The following is a 17,149-nucleotide window of genomic DNA, read 5'->3' on the forward strand; positions in this document are numbered from 1 at the left end:
TCGCTAATGAATTCAATCTGCTAAGGGCTGACAACGGACATTCGCCGCCACTGCTCGGCTTGTTTGCAGTTGTGGCGGCAAAATCCAGTAAAAAGCACGCGCCCAAAAAGGCCGCATTGATCTCGTCAGATCTCAGAAGCTAAGAGTGGCTGGGCCTGCCTGGCACTCAGGGGCTTTCGATGCCGTGCCAGTGATGGGCATTGTTTGACCATACTTTACCACGCTGGTCAGTGCGTGTTTGGTCAGGGAGGAGCGGGAGGCCAGGGAGTACCTCGTACGTCGCTCGCCACTGTAAGTAGGGGAGAGTGCGCATGGCCAGGAACTGAATCCTGCAACTATTCGATTCCGGAATCCGCTGTTTAACATAATGCGGCCAAGGAAGCGGCCTCTAATGGCTCTAGGGGTCATGTAAGCCCATGACATAAACCGTGTACGAATAAATCAAGATCAATTGCGCCACACGCGATTCCCCGCATGTATAGCGAACTCACGAACCAAAACGATTTCTTTTTGTACTATTTTTATTTTACCAGGAAAGGCCCACTGAGCTATATAGCTCTTTTTCAGAAGCGATCTGGCTGCCACAAATGATAGCTCAACGAAGTGGCTTATCATCACGTGGAAATTTATAGTAGCCAAATACTCTAAACGCATGTTTCCAAATGTGGAGGGAAAACCAAGAGGTCCCAGAGAAACATCCATGCGACCACGGGGAGAACATGCAAACTCCAAATAGACAGGTGTCGCGGTCGGGATCGAACCCATGACCTCCTATATATGCCAGGTGAGGTAGTTAACATCTTGCCACTGTAGCGAAATGGCCGATAGACGCAGCGTGACACCTCTACGAATTACGCCCCACATATACCCCGCAGTGAGCGTTAAAAGTGAACACGAACCACACGCTCCGTCCAAACGCTCACTTGGCCGTACGTTTTGATGCACACTCAGCACAGCCGTTTAGAGAACTACAGTGAGGAGTTGTGCCGACGCATTGTTAAAACGCAAAACCGCCAAGCATCCTCTGTGGGCTGCAATTTCCCCCCCCCCCCCATTCTGTGTAACCCTCGCACACTCCAATAACCTCCAATTATCAGGCAGATATATAGACAGATGGAGGAATGGATGGAAGGACATACAGGAAAAGAGATAGATGGATGGACGGATGGATGACAGTCAGATGTACGGGGTGGTGGAACGGATGGTTGGACAGATGGACAGAAAAATAGATAGACAGATGAACCGACAGAATGACAAATGGATTGACGGACAGATGTATGGATTTACATACATACAGGCGGATGGACAGAAAGATAGACAGATGAACAAAAATATTGACAGATGGATGGATGGACATTCGAATGGACAGGACAGTTGGGCAGATGGATAGACAGATGGATGGATGGATGGTTGAACGCACAGAGCGACAGATGGATGGACTGTAGTGTGAAACACGACCCCTCTGAAAAATACTCCAACCAATCTGTTGCCATCATCCAAAACTCAACATTTTCCATTCAACCCATTTTTTTTCTCTCAAATGTTGATGCCCTGCCCAATAATGGTCACGTCTCTGCCCGCGCGTCACAAGAACACTGCCGATTGGCTGCTGCGTTTATTTATTTGCTTAACCACAACGCACGCCTGCAATACGGTACCTTCAGAAGTGCGCTTTCGTGTTCGTATACGTTCTGATTTGTGTATCATGCAAAGATCACCCACTCTCTCTATCTTTCGCTCCTCCTTTACAACCCGCCTATTCTCACTCGCCTACCCCCTTCATCATTTACCTCTCCCCCGCGTCATCACTGACACCCTCCCCATCTCCATAGTCACCCTCCATCGACTCATTCATCTCGCCATATTCACCTCCGTTTCCTCTCACGCATCATCATCATTGTCGTCCTTATATTTATAACATTCGCCGCGCGCCATCCCATCTCGTCCCATGCCACAGTATGTTTTGTACCATTGTTAATTCACTGTATAGAGCATTGGTTAAAGCGCTTTATAAATGTAATTAAGTTAAGTTTGCTGTGAGACACCGAACCTGTTGGGCTGTGACGTGGTCAGGGAAGTGCAGCACAGCAGGTGGGTTCCTGACCCATCTGCGTGTGCACTTTTGTGAGACAACCCTTTACATACGTGACGGGTGCTCCCCGAGTGCCACGCTTTCCTCCCACGTGCAAAATGCTCAACAAAAAAGGGAACTGTACAAAACATCACAACGTTTTGCAAGGACCATCCCAAAAAAAAAAACGAACGATTATCTTGAGAGTCCTCAACGAGGACTTTGAGCGCATGACTAAAAGGGCACAAGGCAGTTCTGTAATTGCTTGCTCAATGTGACGTGTTTGCAAGAGCTCCTCCACTGGAAGGAACTCGAGTGACCCCCCTCTAAAGGGGATTTTCTTCCACGCTGGGCCAGACGTCTTGGAAGAGGCTTTGGCACCCACATAATGCTCCACCACGTACGACCCGCCCACCGATTGGATGGACGCACGTTGAACCTCTTACCGTGGTAATCGGACGTGCGGATTAACTGACGATTTTACCAAATTCTACCGCTGGGTGAGCAGAGAAACTTGCACCATTTTTTATTTATTTAACTGCTGCGCCAGAAGACCGGACTACCGCCCTCTGGATTGCAAGTCCAGTGTGCTGACCATGACACTTGCACGGCAGCATTCTCACTAACGCAGGGCAATTATTAACCTAAAGCAGGCAACTCGGCTTTTGTTTTTGGAAAAAACACGACGCGCAACCCACGCAGTAAATCCTCACGCGTTTAAATATATCCATACGGCCGCATATTCCGCATGAATTATTAAACCTCCATTAGTATAATCACGCAACGCGATGCTCAGTTACGGCCACTTCAGCGCAAAGCATTCCACTTTGGCAGCCCTCAAACCCGTAAAACTATTGCAAGCGCCCGCTAACTTGGCATCGTTTCCCCCCGGCATGTGTGCCAAGAACAGCGTTGGGACTCGCGCCGGCGTGCGTGTGCCAGGCTGAGCGTAGGGATTCGCATTCCAGCATCGAGATGCCGCCAAGGACTCAGGCCGGTCCCTTTCAACATCAAATAATAATTAAATTTAGTATCCGTGCCACTCTCCTTGAGCAAAGGTGATCACCAAGACAAAGATATCTCACATATAGCTTTTTACAGACTGTTGGGGCGAGTATGTGTGTACGTATCTCGAACTTTTTTGTCACACCGTACGTAGCCAACCGTGCTAATCGGAGGTGCGGGGAAAGGACAACAAACTAAGTGCTGTTGGGGACCACCTATAAAGGCCGGCATGGCACACGAGGGGGTCGGTGGCCAACACCACGCCTTTGTATTCCCAGTTCTGACATTTACACGCCACAGCAGGTGTACCCATTTAAGGCTGAGTCGACCTAGGGGAGGCCTAGGACAGATTCATATATCTGCCACCGGTAGTGATCTCAAACTCCCCACTATCACGTTTCGCAAAGTCTGCAGCAGTTTTGCAGTTGTGACGATGTTGCAATGTGGTTTTTCCTAATTGAGTAATTTGCGGTGTCATTTTCAAATGTGGAACATTTGGATTGTAGCGCTGGCACAGATGGTCGACTTTTTTTCAAATAATGTCAAGGGATCAAGTCCATCGCGAAGCAGACGCACATATTTTACGAAATATTTAAAACTGTTAAGTTTTTACCAGGTAAGGCCCACTGAGCTATATAACTCTTTTTCAGAAGCGACCTGTCCACAAATGATAGCTCAACGAAGTGGCTTATCATCACATGGAAATTTATAGCAGCAGCCAAATACTCTAAAAGCATATTTATAAATGCGGAGGGGAAAACTGGAGGACCCGGACGAAAATCCACGCAAACACGGGGAGAACATGCAAATTCCAAATATACAGAGATCAGGGTCGTGATTGAACCCACAACTTCCTGTATACCAAGCAAGGTAGTTAACATCTCGCCACCGTGTCAAATATGGCCGCACCGTAGCATTACAAGACATGGCTGTGACTCGGGGAGGCGTTCATTCAGCAGTGGATTGATCACAGCTGATGACAATGATGAAACCTGCAGTATTAACCAGGGCTAGCACCGCACACTTCTGCAACAAGCGGGAAAATACTTATGCAACAAGCTACCTCTCGGCCAAGTCACCCCTCAGGGCCCTTACTCCTAAAAATGCGGCACTTGACACAGGAATGCAGAGGTCAAGCTGACCAAGACCCAGATCAGCCACGTGGGCAGGGAGGCTCTGTCTTGCAGAGGACACAAGGTAGGCGTGGCCAGAATGGGTAAAACTTAAGCGGATAAAAGATGTTCACAGAGCTTACGTTGCCTTTTTTAAATGAAACCAAGAGGCGGACGAGAGGAAGTTTGGAGTGCTTTTAGAAAGCTGCACTTAATAATGAAAAGTAACAAAGCCACGTGCCAGAAGAAGGTGGTCGTGGTCTTTCTTATCAGTACACACTGCACCGCGGAGACATACGGATCAGAAATATGGTCGCTAGGAGATAAAAAAAACACTTCAGAAAAGAAACTGAAAAAAAGCATTGCACCGAGACTGAAAGAGGAAAACATCGATTAGAGAATATGCACTGGTTGCAGAAATCATTGAAAAATCATAGAAAAAGAAACAGTGGGCATTGCCAGTGGAAGATGGTCAAGAATAATGGTGGAATGGAATGCGTCCAGGAGGATGTCCAGCGAGGTGAAGAAGCAGGGAAATCAGCAGGCGTGCAGCAGGTGGTGCTTGATGGATTATTGCATCGCAGGATCGCGAAAGATCATGGCAGCTTCGGGAGGCCTTAATCCAGCAGAGGACTGAAGATGGTTGATATGATACGTCGCCTTGCTGGACACATTTGATAAGGTGTCCGAGGAGTGCGAGGTCCGACTCATACGACAGGCATTACTCTCAGTTAAGAGTAATGAGTGTCGCGTGACACAGCTCGTTACATTTAATGCGATGGATTTTTTCTTGTGTGATGTCAGTGGTGACCCGGCTAAGACTGTCCACACATGAGAACCCAGTTTAATCACAGGCAGGTGCCTGGATCTTATCCCAGATCCTCTGGAGGTCAGAGCCTCAGGAGGCCTTGGCCTCGGAGCTCAACGTTCTGACCTCTGAGTCAACCGGCTACTGCCCAAACCTAAGCTTTTAAATTCTCTGAGTTTTTTCCCAAAGAGATACAGACAACCAGGCAGCCCTCTAACTCCCATCCCCAAAACTGGGATCATCCCTCACTATGCCGAGCCAAGGCTAGCAACGCACACATAAATAGACGCCCCGCGCTCACCCAAACAGACGTTGGGAAAGGCGCTGCGGGTTGTACGTGTACAGTATTTTTAGCCCCACGTCAAGGAGTACAGTGAGGGAAAAAAAGTATATGATCCCCTGTTGATTTTGTACGTTTGCCCACTGACAAATAAATGATCAGTCTATAATTTTAATGGTAGGTTTATTTGAACAGTGATAGACAGAATAACAACAAAAAAATCCAGAAAAACGCATTTGAAAAATGTTATAAATTTATTTGCATTTTAATGAGGGAAATAAGCATTTGACCCCTCTGCAAAACATGACTTAGTACTTGGTGGCAAAACCCTTGTTGGCAATCACAGAGGTCAGACGTTTCTTATAGTTGGCCACCAGGTTTGCACACATCTCAGGAGGGATTTTGTCCCACTCCTCTTTGCAGATCTTCTCCAAGTCATTAAGGTTTCGAGGCTGACGTTTGGCAACTCGAACCTTCAGCTCCCTCCACAGATTTTCTATGGGATTAAGGTCTGGAGACTGGCTAGGCCACTCCAGGACCTTAATGTGCTTCTTCTTGAGCCACTCCTTTGTTGCCTTGGCCGTGTGTTTTGGGTCATTGTCATGCTGTAATACCAATCCACGACCCATTTTCAATGCCCTGGCTGAGGGAAGGAGGTTCTCACCCAAGATTTGATGGTACATGGGCCCATCCATCGTCCCTTTGATGCAGTGAAGTTGTCCTGTCCCCTTAGCAGAAAAACACCCCCAAAGCATAATGTTTCCACCTCCATGTTTGACGGTGGGGATGGTGTTCTTGTGGTCATAGGCAGCATTCCTCCTCCTCCTCCAAACACGGCGAGTTGAGTTGATGCCAAAGAGCTCCATTTTGGTCTCATCTGACCACAACACTTTCACCCAGTTGTCCTCTGAATCAATCAGATGTTCATTGGCAAACTTCAGACGGGCATGTATATGTGCTTTCTTGAGCAGGGGGACCTTGTGGGCGCTGCAGGATTTCAGTCCTTCACGGTGAAGTGTGTTACCAATTGTTTTCTTGGTCACTATGGTCCCAGCTGCCTTGAGATCATTGACAAGATCCTCCCGTGTAGTTCTGGGCTGATTCCTCACCGTTCTCATGATCATTGCAACTCCACGAGGTGAGATCTTGCATGGAGCCCCAGGCCGAGGCAGATTGACAGTTCTTTTGTGTTTCTTCCATTTGCGAATAATCGCACCAACTGTTGTCACCTTCTCACCAAGCTGCTTGGCAATGGTCTTGTAGCCCATTCCAGCCTTGTGTAGGTCTACAATCTTGTCCCTGACATCCTTAGAGAGCTCTTTGGTCTTGGCCATGGTGAAGAGTTTGGAATTTAATTGATTGATTGCTTCTGTGGGCAGGTGTCTTTTATACAGGTAACAAGCTGAGATTAGGAGCACACCCTTTAAGAGTGTGCTCCTAATTTCAGCTCGTTACCTGTATAAAAGACACCTGGGAGCCAGAAATCGTTCTGATTGAGAGGGGGTCAAATACTTATTTCCCTCATTAAAATGCAAATCAATTTATAACATTTTTGACATGCGTTTTTCTGGATTTTGTTGTTGTTATTCTGTCTCTCACTGTTAAAATAAACCTACCATTAAAATTATAGACTGATCATTTCTTTGTCAGTGGGCAAACGTACAAAATCAGCAGGGGATCACATACTTTTTTCCCTCACTGTAAAATAATTTCCAGAGTCTTGGCGGCACAACGGCTTTGCCAGATTGGCCCTTCCAGAATCCTGTCACACAACAGCTTTGCCAGATTGGCCCTTGCAGAATCCTGTCACACAACAGCTTTGCCAGATTGGCCCTTGCAGAATCCTGTCACACAACAGCTTTGCCAGATTGGCCCTTGCAGAATCCTGTCACACAACAGCTTTGCCAGATTGGCCCTTGCAGAATCCTGTCACACAACAGCTTTGCCAGATTGGCCCTTGCAGAATCCTGTCACAACAGCTTTGCCAGATTGGCCCTTGCAGAATCCTGTCACACAACAGCTTTGCCAGATTGGCCCTTCCAGAGTCCTGTCACACAACAGCTTTGCCAGATTGGCCCTTCCAGAGTCCTGTCACACAACGGCTTTGTCAGATTGGCCCTTCCAGAGTCCTGTCACACAACGGCTTTGCCAGATTGGCCCTTCCAGAGTCCTGTGACACAACGGCTTTGCCAGATTGGCCCTTCCAGAGTCATGTCACACAACGGCGTTGCCAGACTGGCCTTTCCAGAATCCTGTCACACAACAGTTTTGCCAGATTGGCCCTTCCAGAATCCTGTCACACAACAGCTTTGCCAGATTGGCCCTTCCAGAGTCCTGCCACACAACGGCTTTGCCAGATTGGCCCTTCCAGAATCCTGTCACACAACGGCTTTGCCAGATTGGCCCTTCCAGAATCCTGTCACACAACGGCTTTGCCAGATTGGCCCTTCCAGAGTCCTGTGACACAACGGCTTTGCCAGATTGGCCTTTCCAGAGTCATGTCACACAACGGCTTTGCCAGACTGGCCTTTCCAGAATCCTGTCACACAACGGCTTTGCCAGATTGGCCCTTCCAGAATCCTGTCACACAACGGCTTTGCCAGATTGGCCCTTCCAGAATCCTGTCACACAACGGCTTTGCCAGATTGGCCCTTCCAGAATCCTGTCACACAACAGCTTTGCCAGATTGGCCCTTCCAGAATCCTGTCACACAACGGCTTTGCCAGACTGGCCTTTCCAGAGTCCTGTCACACAACGGCTTTGCCAGATTGGCCCTTCCAGAATCCTGTCACACAACGGCTTTGCCAGATTGGCCTTTCCAGAGTCCTGCCACACAACGGCTTTGCCAGATTGGCCTTTCCAGAATCCTGTCACACAACGGTTTTGCCAGATTGGCCTTTCCAGAATCCTGCCACACAACGGTTTTGCCAGATTGGCCCTTCCAGAGTCCTGTCACACAACGGCTTTGCCAGATTGGCCCACGAGGCACGATCCGGCGTAAACCGCATCAGGAACCGTTTTATCACGTGGCGTCCCCCCCCCCCCCCCCGCCATTTTCATAATTACCGGGGGAAAAAAGTGTCATTTGTCAATTATGGAGAATAATCAGCAGTTGTCACAAGACGTGGGGGGAAGGGCCCCATCAGCATGTTTTCAGGCATAGGAATCAACAGAAGAGTCGCAGGTTTGTTTTCCCTCCCTTTGTTTGAGGTCTGGGTTCTCAGCTGCTTTAAACAAGAGAACGGACTACCTGCCTTCATCTACCAGTGAATGGCAAGAGGTGTCGCACATCGGGGAGTGCATGAGGATGATGTCACCACACGTGGCCAGGCTGGACTGTGGTAATAATGTGAAGTGAAGGGGGTGATGTCACATAAGGTAATTGGTGTTGATGTATATCGAAGGGGGGTGGGGGGGGGTGAAAGGGATGATGTCATACGTGGTAAGGTTGGAGGCGTAATGGTGATGTATAGTGAAGGGGGTGATGTCACACACATTGTAAGACTGGCTGTTTTGGTGATATATAGTGACGTTTATAATGTTGCACATGGTGCAGATAAGACTGCTGTTGATCTGCAGTGAAGTCTACGATGTTACACATGCCATGCTTGAGAGTGCAGTGTTGGTGAATAGTGAAGGGGATTACGTCTGCACGTAGATGGGGTGGACTGTGCTGGTAGTGGGATGTCTGGCCTGGTAGGCTGGGGACTATAATATTGATGTATGGCAAAGATTGCGATGTTGCTCACAGTATAGGCTAGCTACAGTGACGATGTGTCGTGAAGACGGGAGATGTAATGCGTGATAAGTGCATGGTGCGGGGGTGGAGTGACGTTGTTCATATAACTCGGTTGTACATGGTGGTCCAGATGTATTGTGACCCCCCCCCCCCCAATTAACTGACCCCGAACATTGTTTTTCCTTTGCATACATGTATTCTTTTCTGTTTTAAATAAACCTTTCGTTAAAAAAATATATTAGATAATTCAATGGGGGGGGGGGGTCACAAGACATCTGGACTAGGCTGTACTGCACATGGTTGATGTGTCGTGCATGGGGGTAATATTGCACGCGATGGGGCTGGCCTACGGGGCTAGTGCGGGCGTGGGGGGGGGTGTTTGGCTGAGACCACAGTGCCCTGGAGTGGACGGGAAAAGCGACGGCTATCACCCACATCCCGAGTGCCGCCGCCGCCACTGCGCACGCTCCAGACACACCCTCTTATCTCTCGTCTCGAGCTGTGAATGCGCTTTCGCGGTCGGGCCACTCACACGCGCTCAACACTACTAACTCACAGACACACACTCAGAGTCACCATAACCCGAGCTCACACTCGCACACACACGCGCGCACAATTACATAGGACAAGGGCTGTTATCGAGCACGTTTGAATCTAGATTGAAAACTCATTTCTTCAGAAGAAGCTTTTTTTTGCGTCGATTTTGTCCTTGGCCCCGCACCTCCAGGTTAGCGCGGTTGGCTTACGTACGGTGCGAAAGAAGTGCAAAATGCATACGAGCACCTATGACGACCGGAATAGCACAGGAGGTGGTGGGTGACCATTAACCACGTCTGACCACCTTTGTCTTCCCAATGATGATGTTTACACATCGCAAGCGGGTACTCGCTTAAGGCTGAGTTGACCTAGGACCGATTAAAATGTGCCACCTTTGACAATAACATATGTAGACTCTCAGGCGCAACTCGCACACACCCTAATCCAGAAACACATATGCAAACTCTCTTACAGACACACTCGGGTGTTCTAATACTACCCCAAACAAACGTATAGACACTCACAGACACTCACGAACAAGCCCCAATCTTAACCAACACATTAAACACAGACACAGCACGCGACACGCTCACAAACCGTTCATGAACACACACAGTGGGGGCGATCGCTCATTCTCCAATGCTACCCCAATCTTAAACTCACTTCCCCCAGCCGTCTGTGCGCTTTCGACTGACTCCCTGCCCACGTTGCAGTCGAAGATGAAGAACTTCCCCTTGAATCATTCACCGTGACTGGCCGCTGCTCTATTTCCATTGAATTCGCCCACTGTTTTTTTTGTACAGCGAACCGAGATGCGGTCGCATCTCAATGCTATATAAATCCGCGTTGTATTTTACTGGACAAAACATATACCCTTCAGGACGGTCGCTTGTGTTGCGATCGAAACGTTGAAGTTTTTTTGTTTTTATTATTTTTGAACCGATCTACGTGGCTTTACCGAAAGACCCAAATAATATGAATTCCTGCAGTCACGAAAGCTTTAAGTCAAGATTTCGCACACACAAAAAACATACGTACATTCACGTATTGTATATACAAACACGGATAGACGCGTCCACAACAATAACACTCAATCACTCACTAAAATACAGGCACACAGACTCCCATTAGTCTTTGCAGACCATCGGGACCAGTGCATTAAGGCCGGATTGGCACACAAAGGGGGGTTGGTGTGGTCAGAGCCACGCCCTTACTCACTCACACACAGATGCACACATACTCGTACACCTACACTCACATACATTTAGTCACCAGAACATAGCATCTGTTGGCGAGCACCTATGAGGGCTGGCATGGCACACGAGGATGGGGGTGGGGGAGGGTGATCAGCACCCTCCCCCACGCCCATCTCTCTCCCACACATTCCTGCAAAGACAAAGATCCCCCGTATTGCCTTTCACATAATATCGGGGCAAGTGCTGATAGCGAGTAGCGCCTATGGAGTCCGGCAACGTACAAAACGGGATGAGTGGCCAACACCACGCCCGACCGCCTTTGTCTCCCCAAATGGCGATGTTTGCACACCACACGAGGTGCTCATTTGAGGCTGAGTCGACTTAGAGGAGGCCCAGGACCGGTTCACATAATCGTCACCGGTGTTAGCTGTGACCGAGAATCGAACTCGGGTGGCTGGGTTCGTAGCGCAGCGCGCTCACTGCTGCGCCACCGCTCCCCACAAATGCCTGCATGCATACACGTGCCTGCATGCATACACGTGCCTGCATGCATACACGTGCCTGCATGCATACACGTGCCTGCATGCATACACGTGCCTGCATGCATACACGTGCCTGCATGCATACACGTGCCTGCATGCATACACGTGCCTGCATGCATACACGTGCCTGCATGCATACACGTGCCTGCATGCATACACGTGCCTGCATGCATACACGTGCCTGCATGCATACACGTGCCTGCATGCATACACGTGCCTGCATGCATACACGTGCCTGCATGCATACACGTGCCTGCATGCATACACGTGCCTGCATGCATACACACACACATCTACTCATTCATACACTCACATACAGTCATACACCGAGCCATCCGATCGTAGTGTATGTATGCAGGCGACAGTTGCCAAATATACACTGCCACTGCCAGCCTAAAGTGGCACTCTGGGGGATTAACATGGCACAACTTCCCGTTTCCAAGGATCACTATCATCAGCAGCCACAATCTCTTCAAAGCCATCTCTCGTGGTCCTGCAATGCAACAATCTATCAAGCACCTGCCACACAAGCCAATTTCACTGCTCCACCAACGTGGAATATCGCACGAGTCAACCGACGTAGGAAATCCTCTCTCATGGCTGTGGCTCATTCGTTTGACTCACAAGGGCCACTGTGGCTCAACATTAATAAAGCTGCGAACATTCTGGGAGACAGCCGGGTCACGTGGGGAGCTGGCAGCTCCTCCCCTCCCGTCAGCCCCGCCCACTTTCACACAGCCACTCCCACTCAGTCACTACCACCGCCCATACATTGAGCGCCTCTGGTCATTGCTCCTCTCCTAATGCTCAGACTCCCCCACCTCCGCCCCTGCTAACCCCCCCCCCCCCACTACTCAGGTAGCCCCCCCCACTACTCAGGTACCCCCCTACACTACTCAGGTAGCCCCCCCCCACTACTCAGGTAGCCCCCCCAATACTCAGGTAGCCCCCCCCACTACTCAGATAGCCCCCCCCCACTACTCAGGTAGCCCCCCTACACTACTCAGGTAGCCCCCCCCCCACTACTCAGGTAGCCCCCCCCATCCAATACTCAGGTAGCCCCCTCCTCGAATACTCAGGTAGCCCCCCACTACTCAGGTAGCCCCCCCCCTCTACTACTCAGGTAGCCTCCCCCCACTACTCAAGTGCCCCTCCCCTCCAATACTCAGGTAGCCCCCCCTCCGCTACTCAGGTAGCCCCCCACTACTCAGGTAGCCCCCCCTCCACTACTCAGGTAGCCCCCCCCCCACTACTCAGGTAGCCCCCCCCACTACTCAGGTAGCCCCCCCCACTACTCAGGTAGCCCCCCCCCACTACTGAAGTGCCCCCCTCCACTACTTAGGTAGCCCCCCACTACTCAGGTAGCCCCCCCCCCCACTACTCAGGCAGCCCCGTCCTTTTCCCGAAACATAAGTGGAGTCGTGAACCCCAGAACATATTTAAACCAAGGACAAAATCCCACTTTTTTTTGCAAAAAAATAAACACCCGAGACTCTCCTTGCAAAAACTTGGGACGCCCGCTGGCTTTGAACATCAAACGCGAATCTGGGTGCTCCTGGAGGGCTCTTCGCTATAAACCTCTTGGCGAACCAGCAGCGATTGTTTGATGGGCCACACCCTGCTGATGACATGCAAGGAAACTGAAAAGGGCTCCAGGATTTGGTCGTTTCAACTTGAAAACATTGTTTGGAAAACGTTGGTGAAATAAGCCCTTCTCGGGCTGATGGACTACAATGTTATGCTACTTTAGTTTTTTTTTTGGGGGGGGGGTGTTAAATACGTTTGAGTGGGTGATGCAGTGGCGCGCTATCGCAACTGTGCTTATGGACCAACCTGACATCCGGAGTTTGATCCTTCGCCACGGCAAGCGTCAGTGACAAGTGATATCTGAACCGGGCCTGTTCCACCTCCTCCCTCACCAAGTATGGTCCAAAAAAATTCCCAAGGGGGGACTGGGGGGCTTATCTATCTAGCAGTGGATTAAGGAAGGGCTGCATGTTAAACACACTCGATTGTTTGCCTTGTGCCCTCGTGCGATCTGGCTGTCTGTGAGTTCATTCTCCAACACAAGCTGCTGTTAGATGCTACGGAATCACTATTGTACGTAACAAATCATTCGCTTTCCCCTTTCGTCGCCGCTTGCGATTTATTGCAGACTTTACACGAACGTGGAAAACTCCACTCACAAAGGAAGCACAGCAATACTTCTTCCTAACGACATCTTTTTTAGAACTACACGATTTTGCAGCGTCCGTGATCCAATTTGTACGTTACAACACAGAAAGCTGACACTCTCTTATCCACTCACTACACACAATAATCTGCACATAAACAAACCCTTGAAATAATGAGAGTATTTAATAAAGAGACATTAGTTCAAAAGGTCGCGGAGGGCTTTGTACACAAACATTACGCACTGCATACAGAGTAATACAATACGGTAACTTTAACATTGAATACCGAGACGGACGATAGTTACTGGGTTTGAATCATGTGAGATTATGATGTTCTAACAAGACTACCTACATTTAATATCAGAATCTCTATTTTGACTGGAGGAATCCCATAAATATATTTTTGTTATTGTTAATGGAATGTTACGCTCGAAGGATGGATTAGTTTCACTCATCAAAGCTGGGTCTGCCTAAAGTTATATCTTGCTCAAAGTACATATAGGATGCTCATAAATCAGTAAACCGAGTAATTCGCCGTCCGCCGCCGTGTGTGCCATTAAAGTCAATATAAAGACAGCGAAGCCCGTTACTGATTATCATCGGCCACGATCGATCCACTGCTGGATAAAGTATACAAATACAATGTTGCGCATATCGATAACGCGTCTCAAACCAGACGTATCAGTCAGCTGAAAATGACCCCTTTCACACAGGGCGGGAGCCAGACTGACATAGTAACAGCAGTAGCGTATACACAAATGTACAATAGAGTATTCAATATGACGCAACGTGCCATTGTTAACGCGTTAGCCTTGTTCCACCACCGTTACTGCTCTATACCGTTATCATCATCACGAGTCATGGTCAATCCACTGCTCGATGAAGGCATCCCCAAGACGCGGCGTCAGCTCTTCACGATCCTGTGAAATGATAATCCACCTAGCACCTAATAATTGCATTTTTTGTTACACGGTATGCAACATTTTTGTAAAATAAATATATATTTTTTCACCTAGCTAGGCCTCAGCCTACGGCCTTGCCTGATCTCACAGCCACTCTTGACAGCTCGAGGCCCCGCCTGTAATCATCCACACCCGACCCCCCTCACCAAAACTCACCCAGAGATCCACACCCCAGCTCATGTTCACGCCGGCCCGGCCAGCAGCAGGGTGCGTTGCTATCGTTGTTGTTCTTGATTATGTTGTTGTTTCTTGTTGTTGTTGTCGTTGTTGTTGTTTGACGCTGAAATAACGGAGCCGCTGGCAGCGAAGACCCCCGCTCATCGAGACTCCGCCCGTCGTGACGGATGCGTTATGACGTCACAGGACTCGTACGTCAGAACGTTCGCACGTAGCCTGTGACGCGTCCACGCTCTGTGCTCCGCCCGACGTCATTGTACAACGTCATCGTCGCCGTCTCTGCAGTCACATCATTACGCGGGCGCACTCACATTAAAAATTACGTGTTTGCGTGATGATGTCATCACGCAGGATACGCTCTCTAATGGCGTGCCAGTTACGTCATTACGTTTGTAGGTCTGGGAATACAGTACGTTACTGGGCGCTGCGCGGTGACATCATCGGCGCGATGACGTCATCAGGTAAACGTAATCCGATTGCGTGATGACGATTTATCCGTAATATCAACCCATACGTCATCACAAAGATAAACAAAGACCGTGGCCTATTGTGACGTCACCACCCCGAAACTCAAGTAAGGGCGTAACGATTCGACGAAAATCCCCGCGCTTTTCCGTTACAACGAATCGATTAATCAAACTAGTACTGCATTGTTATTTGCCTTTACAATGATTAATCGTGGCTGAACGTTTTCCGAGCGCCAACGACATTGCAAGGCGTGCGGAATCAGCAATCGTCGATGATCTCGTGAAACGCCCGCAGTGTATTTATCGTCACGTGACGTCCCACCCCCCGCCCCCCGCACGTAACGGCCTGCAAACCCGCCAGCGACGTCATCGTGTACGCGAATTTGGGCGACGTCGGCGTGAGAGCCGTGTGCGTGACGTCACCGCGCGCGCGCGCCTTTGTGGCAATTGTTAGGTTAACAATTTTGGACAACGCGTGGCGCTTGCTTGCACGTCAAAATGAGCCGTGAAACGAGGAGGACCAATATACAACGCAGGGAAAGTTATTGCCAATGCTAAAAGCCGGCACTTGATTCGAAATCACTCCGGGTCGTGACTCGCTGCTCAGTGCGGTGCTCTGCTGCCCTCTCTTGTTCAACCGGGGGAGGAGGAGGAATCTCGAGAGACGATTAACTTCTTTCGCACCGCACGTAGCCGACCGCGCTCATCCGAGGTGCGGGGGAAGGACAACAACACTAAACACACAAAAATAAGTTCTAAAGAAATTAGTTTCCAATCCAGATTTAAAAGTGCATAGCTCCCAGCGGCTTCCATAATATCGGAAAAACGATGGCTCTCATTTGGTCCATGAGCCCAGACAGTTCGCGTGCGGGTAACCACACGAGGTGGCATCAATCTCGCGGTTACAATTCCTTCATGCGATCAATAACACGGAATGACGTGACGATCGCCACGTGAAATGAGCGGCGTTATCAGGACATTCACTCTCATCGGCCGTCTAAAGCGATCGGCTCGAGTTTGAGGTCGTCCATAAATGACGTCACGCGATTTTGGACAATTTTTGACCGCCCCCCCCTCGTCACACGGCGTCACAAAAAGTCAGACCCCCCCCTCAAATATGACGTCAGAAAGCTCTGCCCCCCCCCAAAAAATTTCCATTTTGAAAATAAAACGTGCTTCAAATCGCTTTAAACTATTGTCATTGTAGTGCGTATTTAATGTGGCGCTGCACTCTGATGTTGTGGGAGAAAACATTTATTAAAAAAGTATATTTAATTACGTAGAACGTGTTGTTTATACTGAAATTTAAAGTTGCGCATTTTTATGTGACGTCACATTTCTCAACCCCCCCCCCCCTCGTCACACATCGTCACAAATATCTGACCCCCCCCCCCTCTCCTCCTAGGTGCGTGACGTCATTTATGAACGGCCCCTTTCGCCACCTTCGAGGCGGTGCCGGTTTCTGCTGGAACTCCTCGTGACTAATTCGCGACCATCGCTGTGTTCGGCGAACGCGACGAAAGGGAATGTCTGCGACATTGCAACCGGCTCGCAGCAACGGAGCAGATAGACATCTTGGCGAGCAGAATCAACCAAAACAACCGCGTTCCAGAAAGGAACAAAAAAAAGAATCGATATTGAGTGAAATAGATTTCCCGTCGAAAAAGAAGTTGGCTCGGACACATTTTAACAAACCATTCGTATTCAAATTAAGTTGCAGAAACACCAACATGATGTCGGGGCTTGCTTGTTATAGCAGTGCGGGCCGTCCTCAAAGTCTGTGCTACACTTACTCACCGACCCACTCACTCAATTACCCACTCACCAACTCAATTACCCACTCACCCACTCACTCACCACCTCACTCAGCAACTCATCACCAACTCACTCACCCAACTCACTCACCCAACTCACCCACTCACTCACCAACTCACTCAATCACTCACCCAACTCACTCACCCAACTCACTCACTCACCCAACTCACTCACCAACTCACTCACCAACTCACTCACCCAACTCACTCAATCACTCACCCAACTCACTCACTCAATTCACTCACTCACCAACTCACTCACCCA

At 49.3% G+C, this 17,149-nt stretch overlaps 1 protein-coding gene across 13 annotated transcripts in view; it reads right to left on the reverse strand.

Annotated features, from left to right (window-relative positions):
• The window catches only part of LOC116944856 (formin-binding protein 1-like), a 77,767-nt gene extending 62,969 nt beyond the window's left edge, over nucleotides 1–14,798 (reverse strand). For 11 of the 13 annotated variants that reach the window (XM_032958677.2, XM_032958676.2, XM_032958675.2 and 8 more), the window contains exon 1: nucleotides 14,583–14,798. In XM_032958677.2, coding sequence (XP_032814568.2) covers nucleotides 14,583–14,606 — 24 coding nt within the window. In that variant the 5' untranslated portion in view covers nucleotides 14,607–14,798. The remainder of the gene's footprint in view (nucleotides 1–14,582) is intronic. The other 2 variants (XM_032958679.2, XM_032958678.2) reach the window with 1 other exon arrangement.
• Nucleotides 14,799–17,149: the final 2,351 nt, after the last annotated feature.

Source organism: Petromyzon marinus, chromosome 22 (assembly GCF_048934315.1).
Source record: "Petromyzon marinus isolate PM22_M1 ecotype Great Lakes invasive population chromosome 22, UKy_Petmar_22M1.pri1.0, whole genome shotgun sequence".
Classification (NCBI taxonomy): domain Eukaryota; kingdom Metazoa; phylum Chordata; class Hyperoartia; order Petromyzontiformes; family Petromyzontidae; genus Petromyzon; species Petromyzon marinus.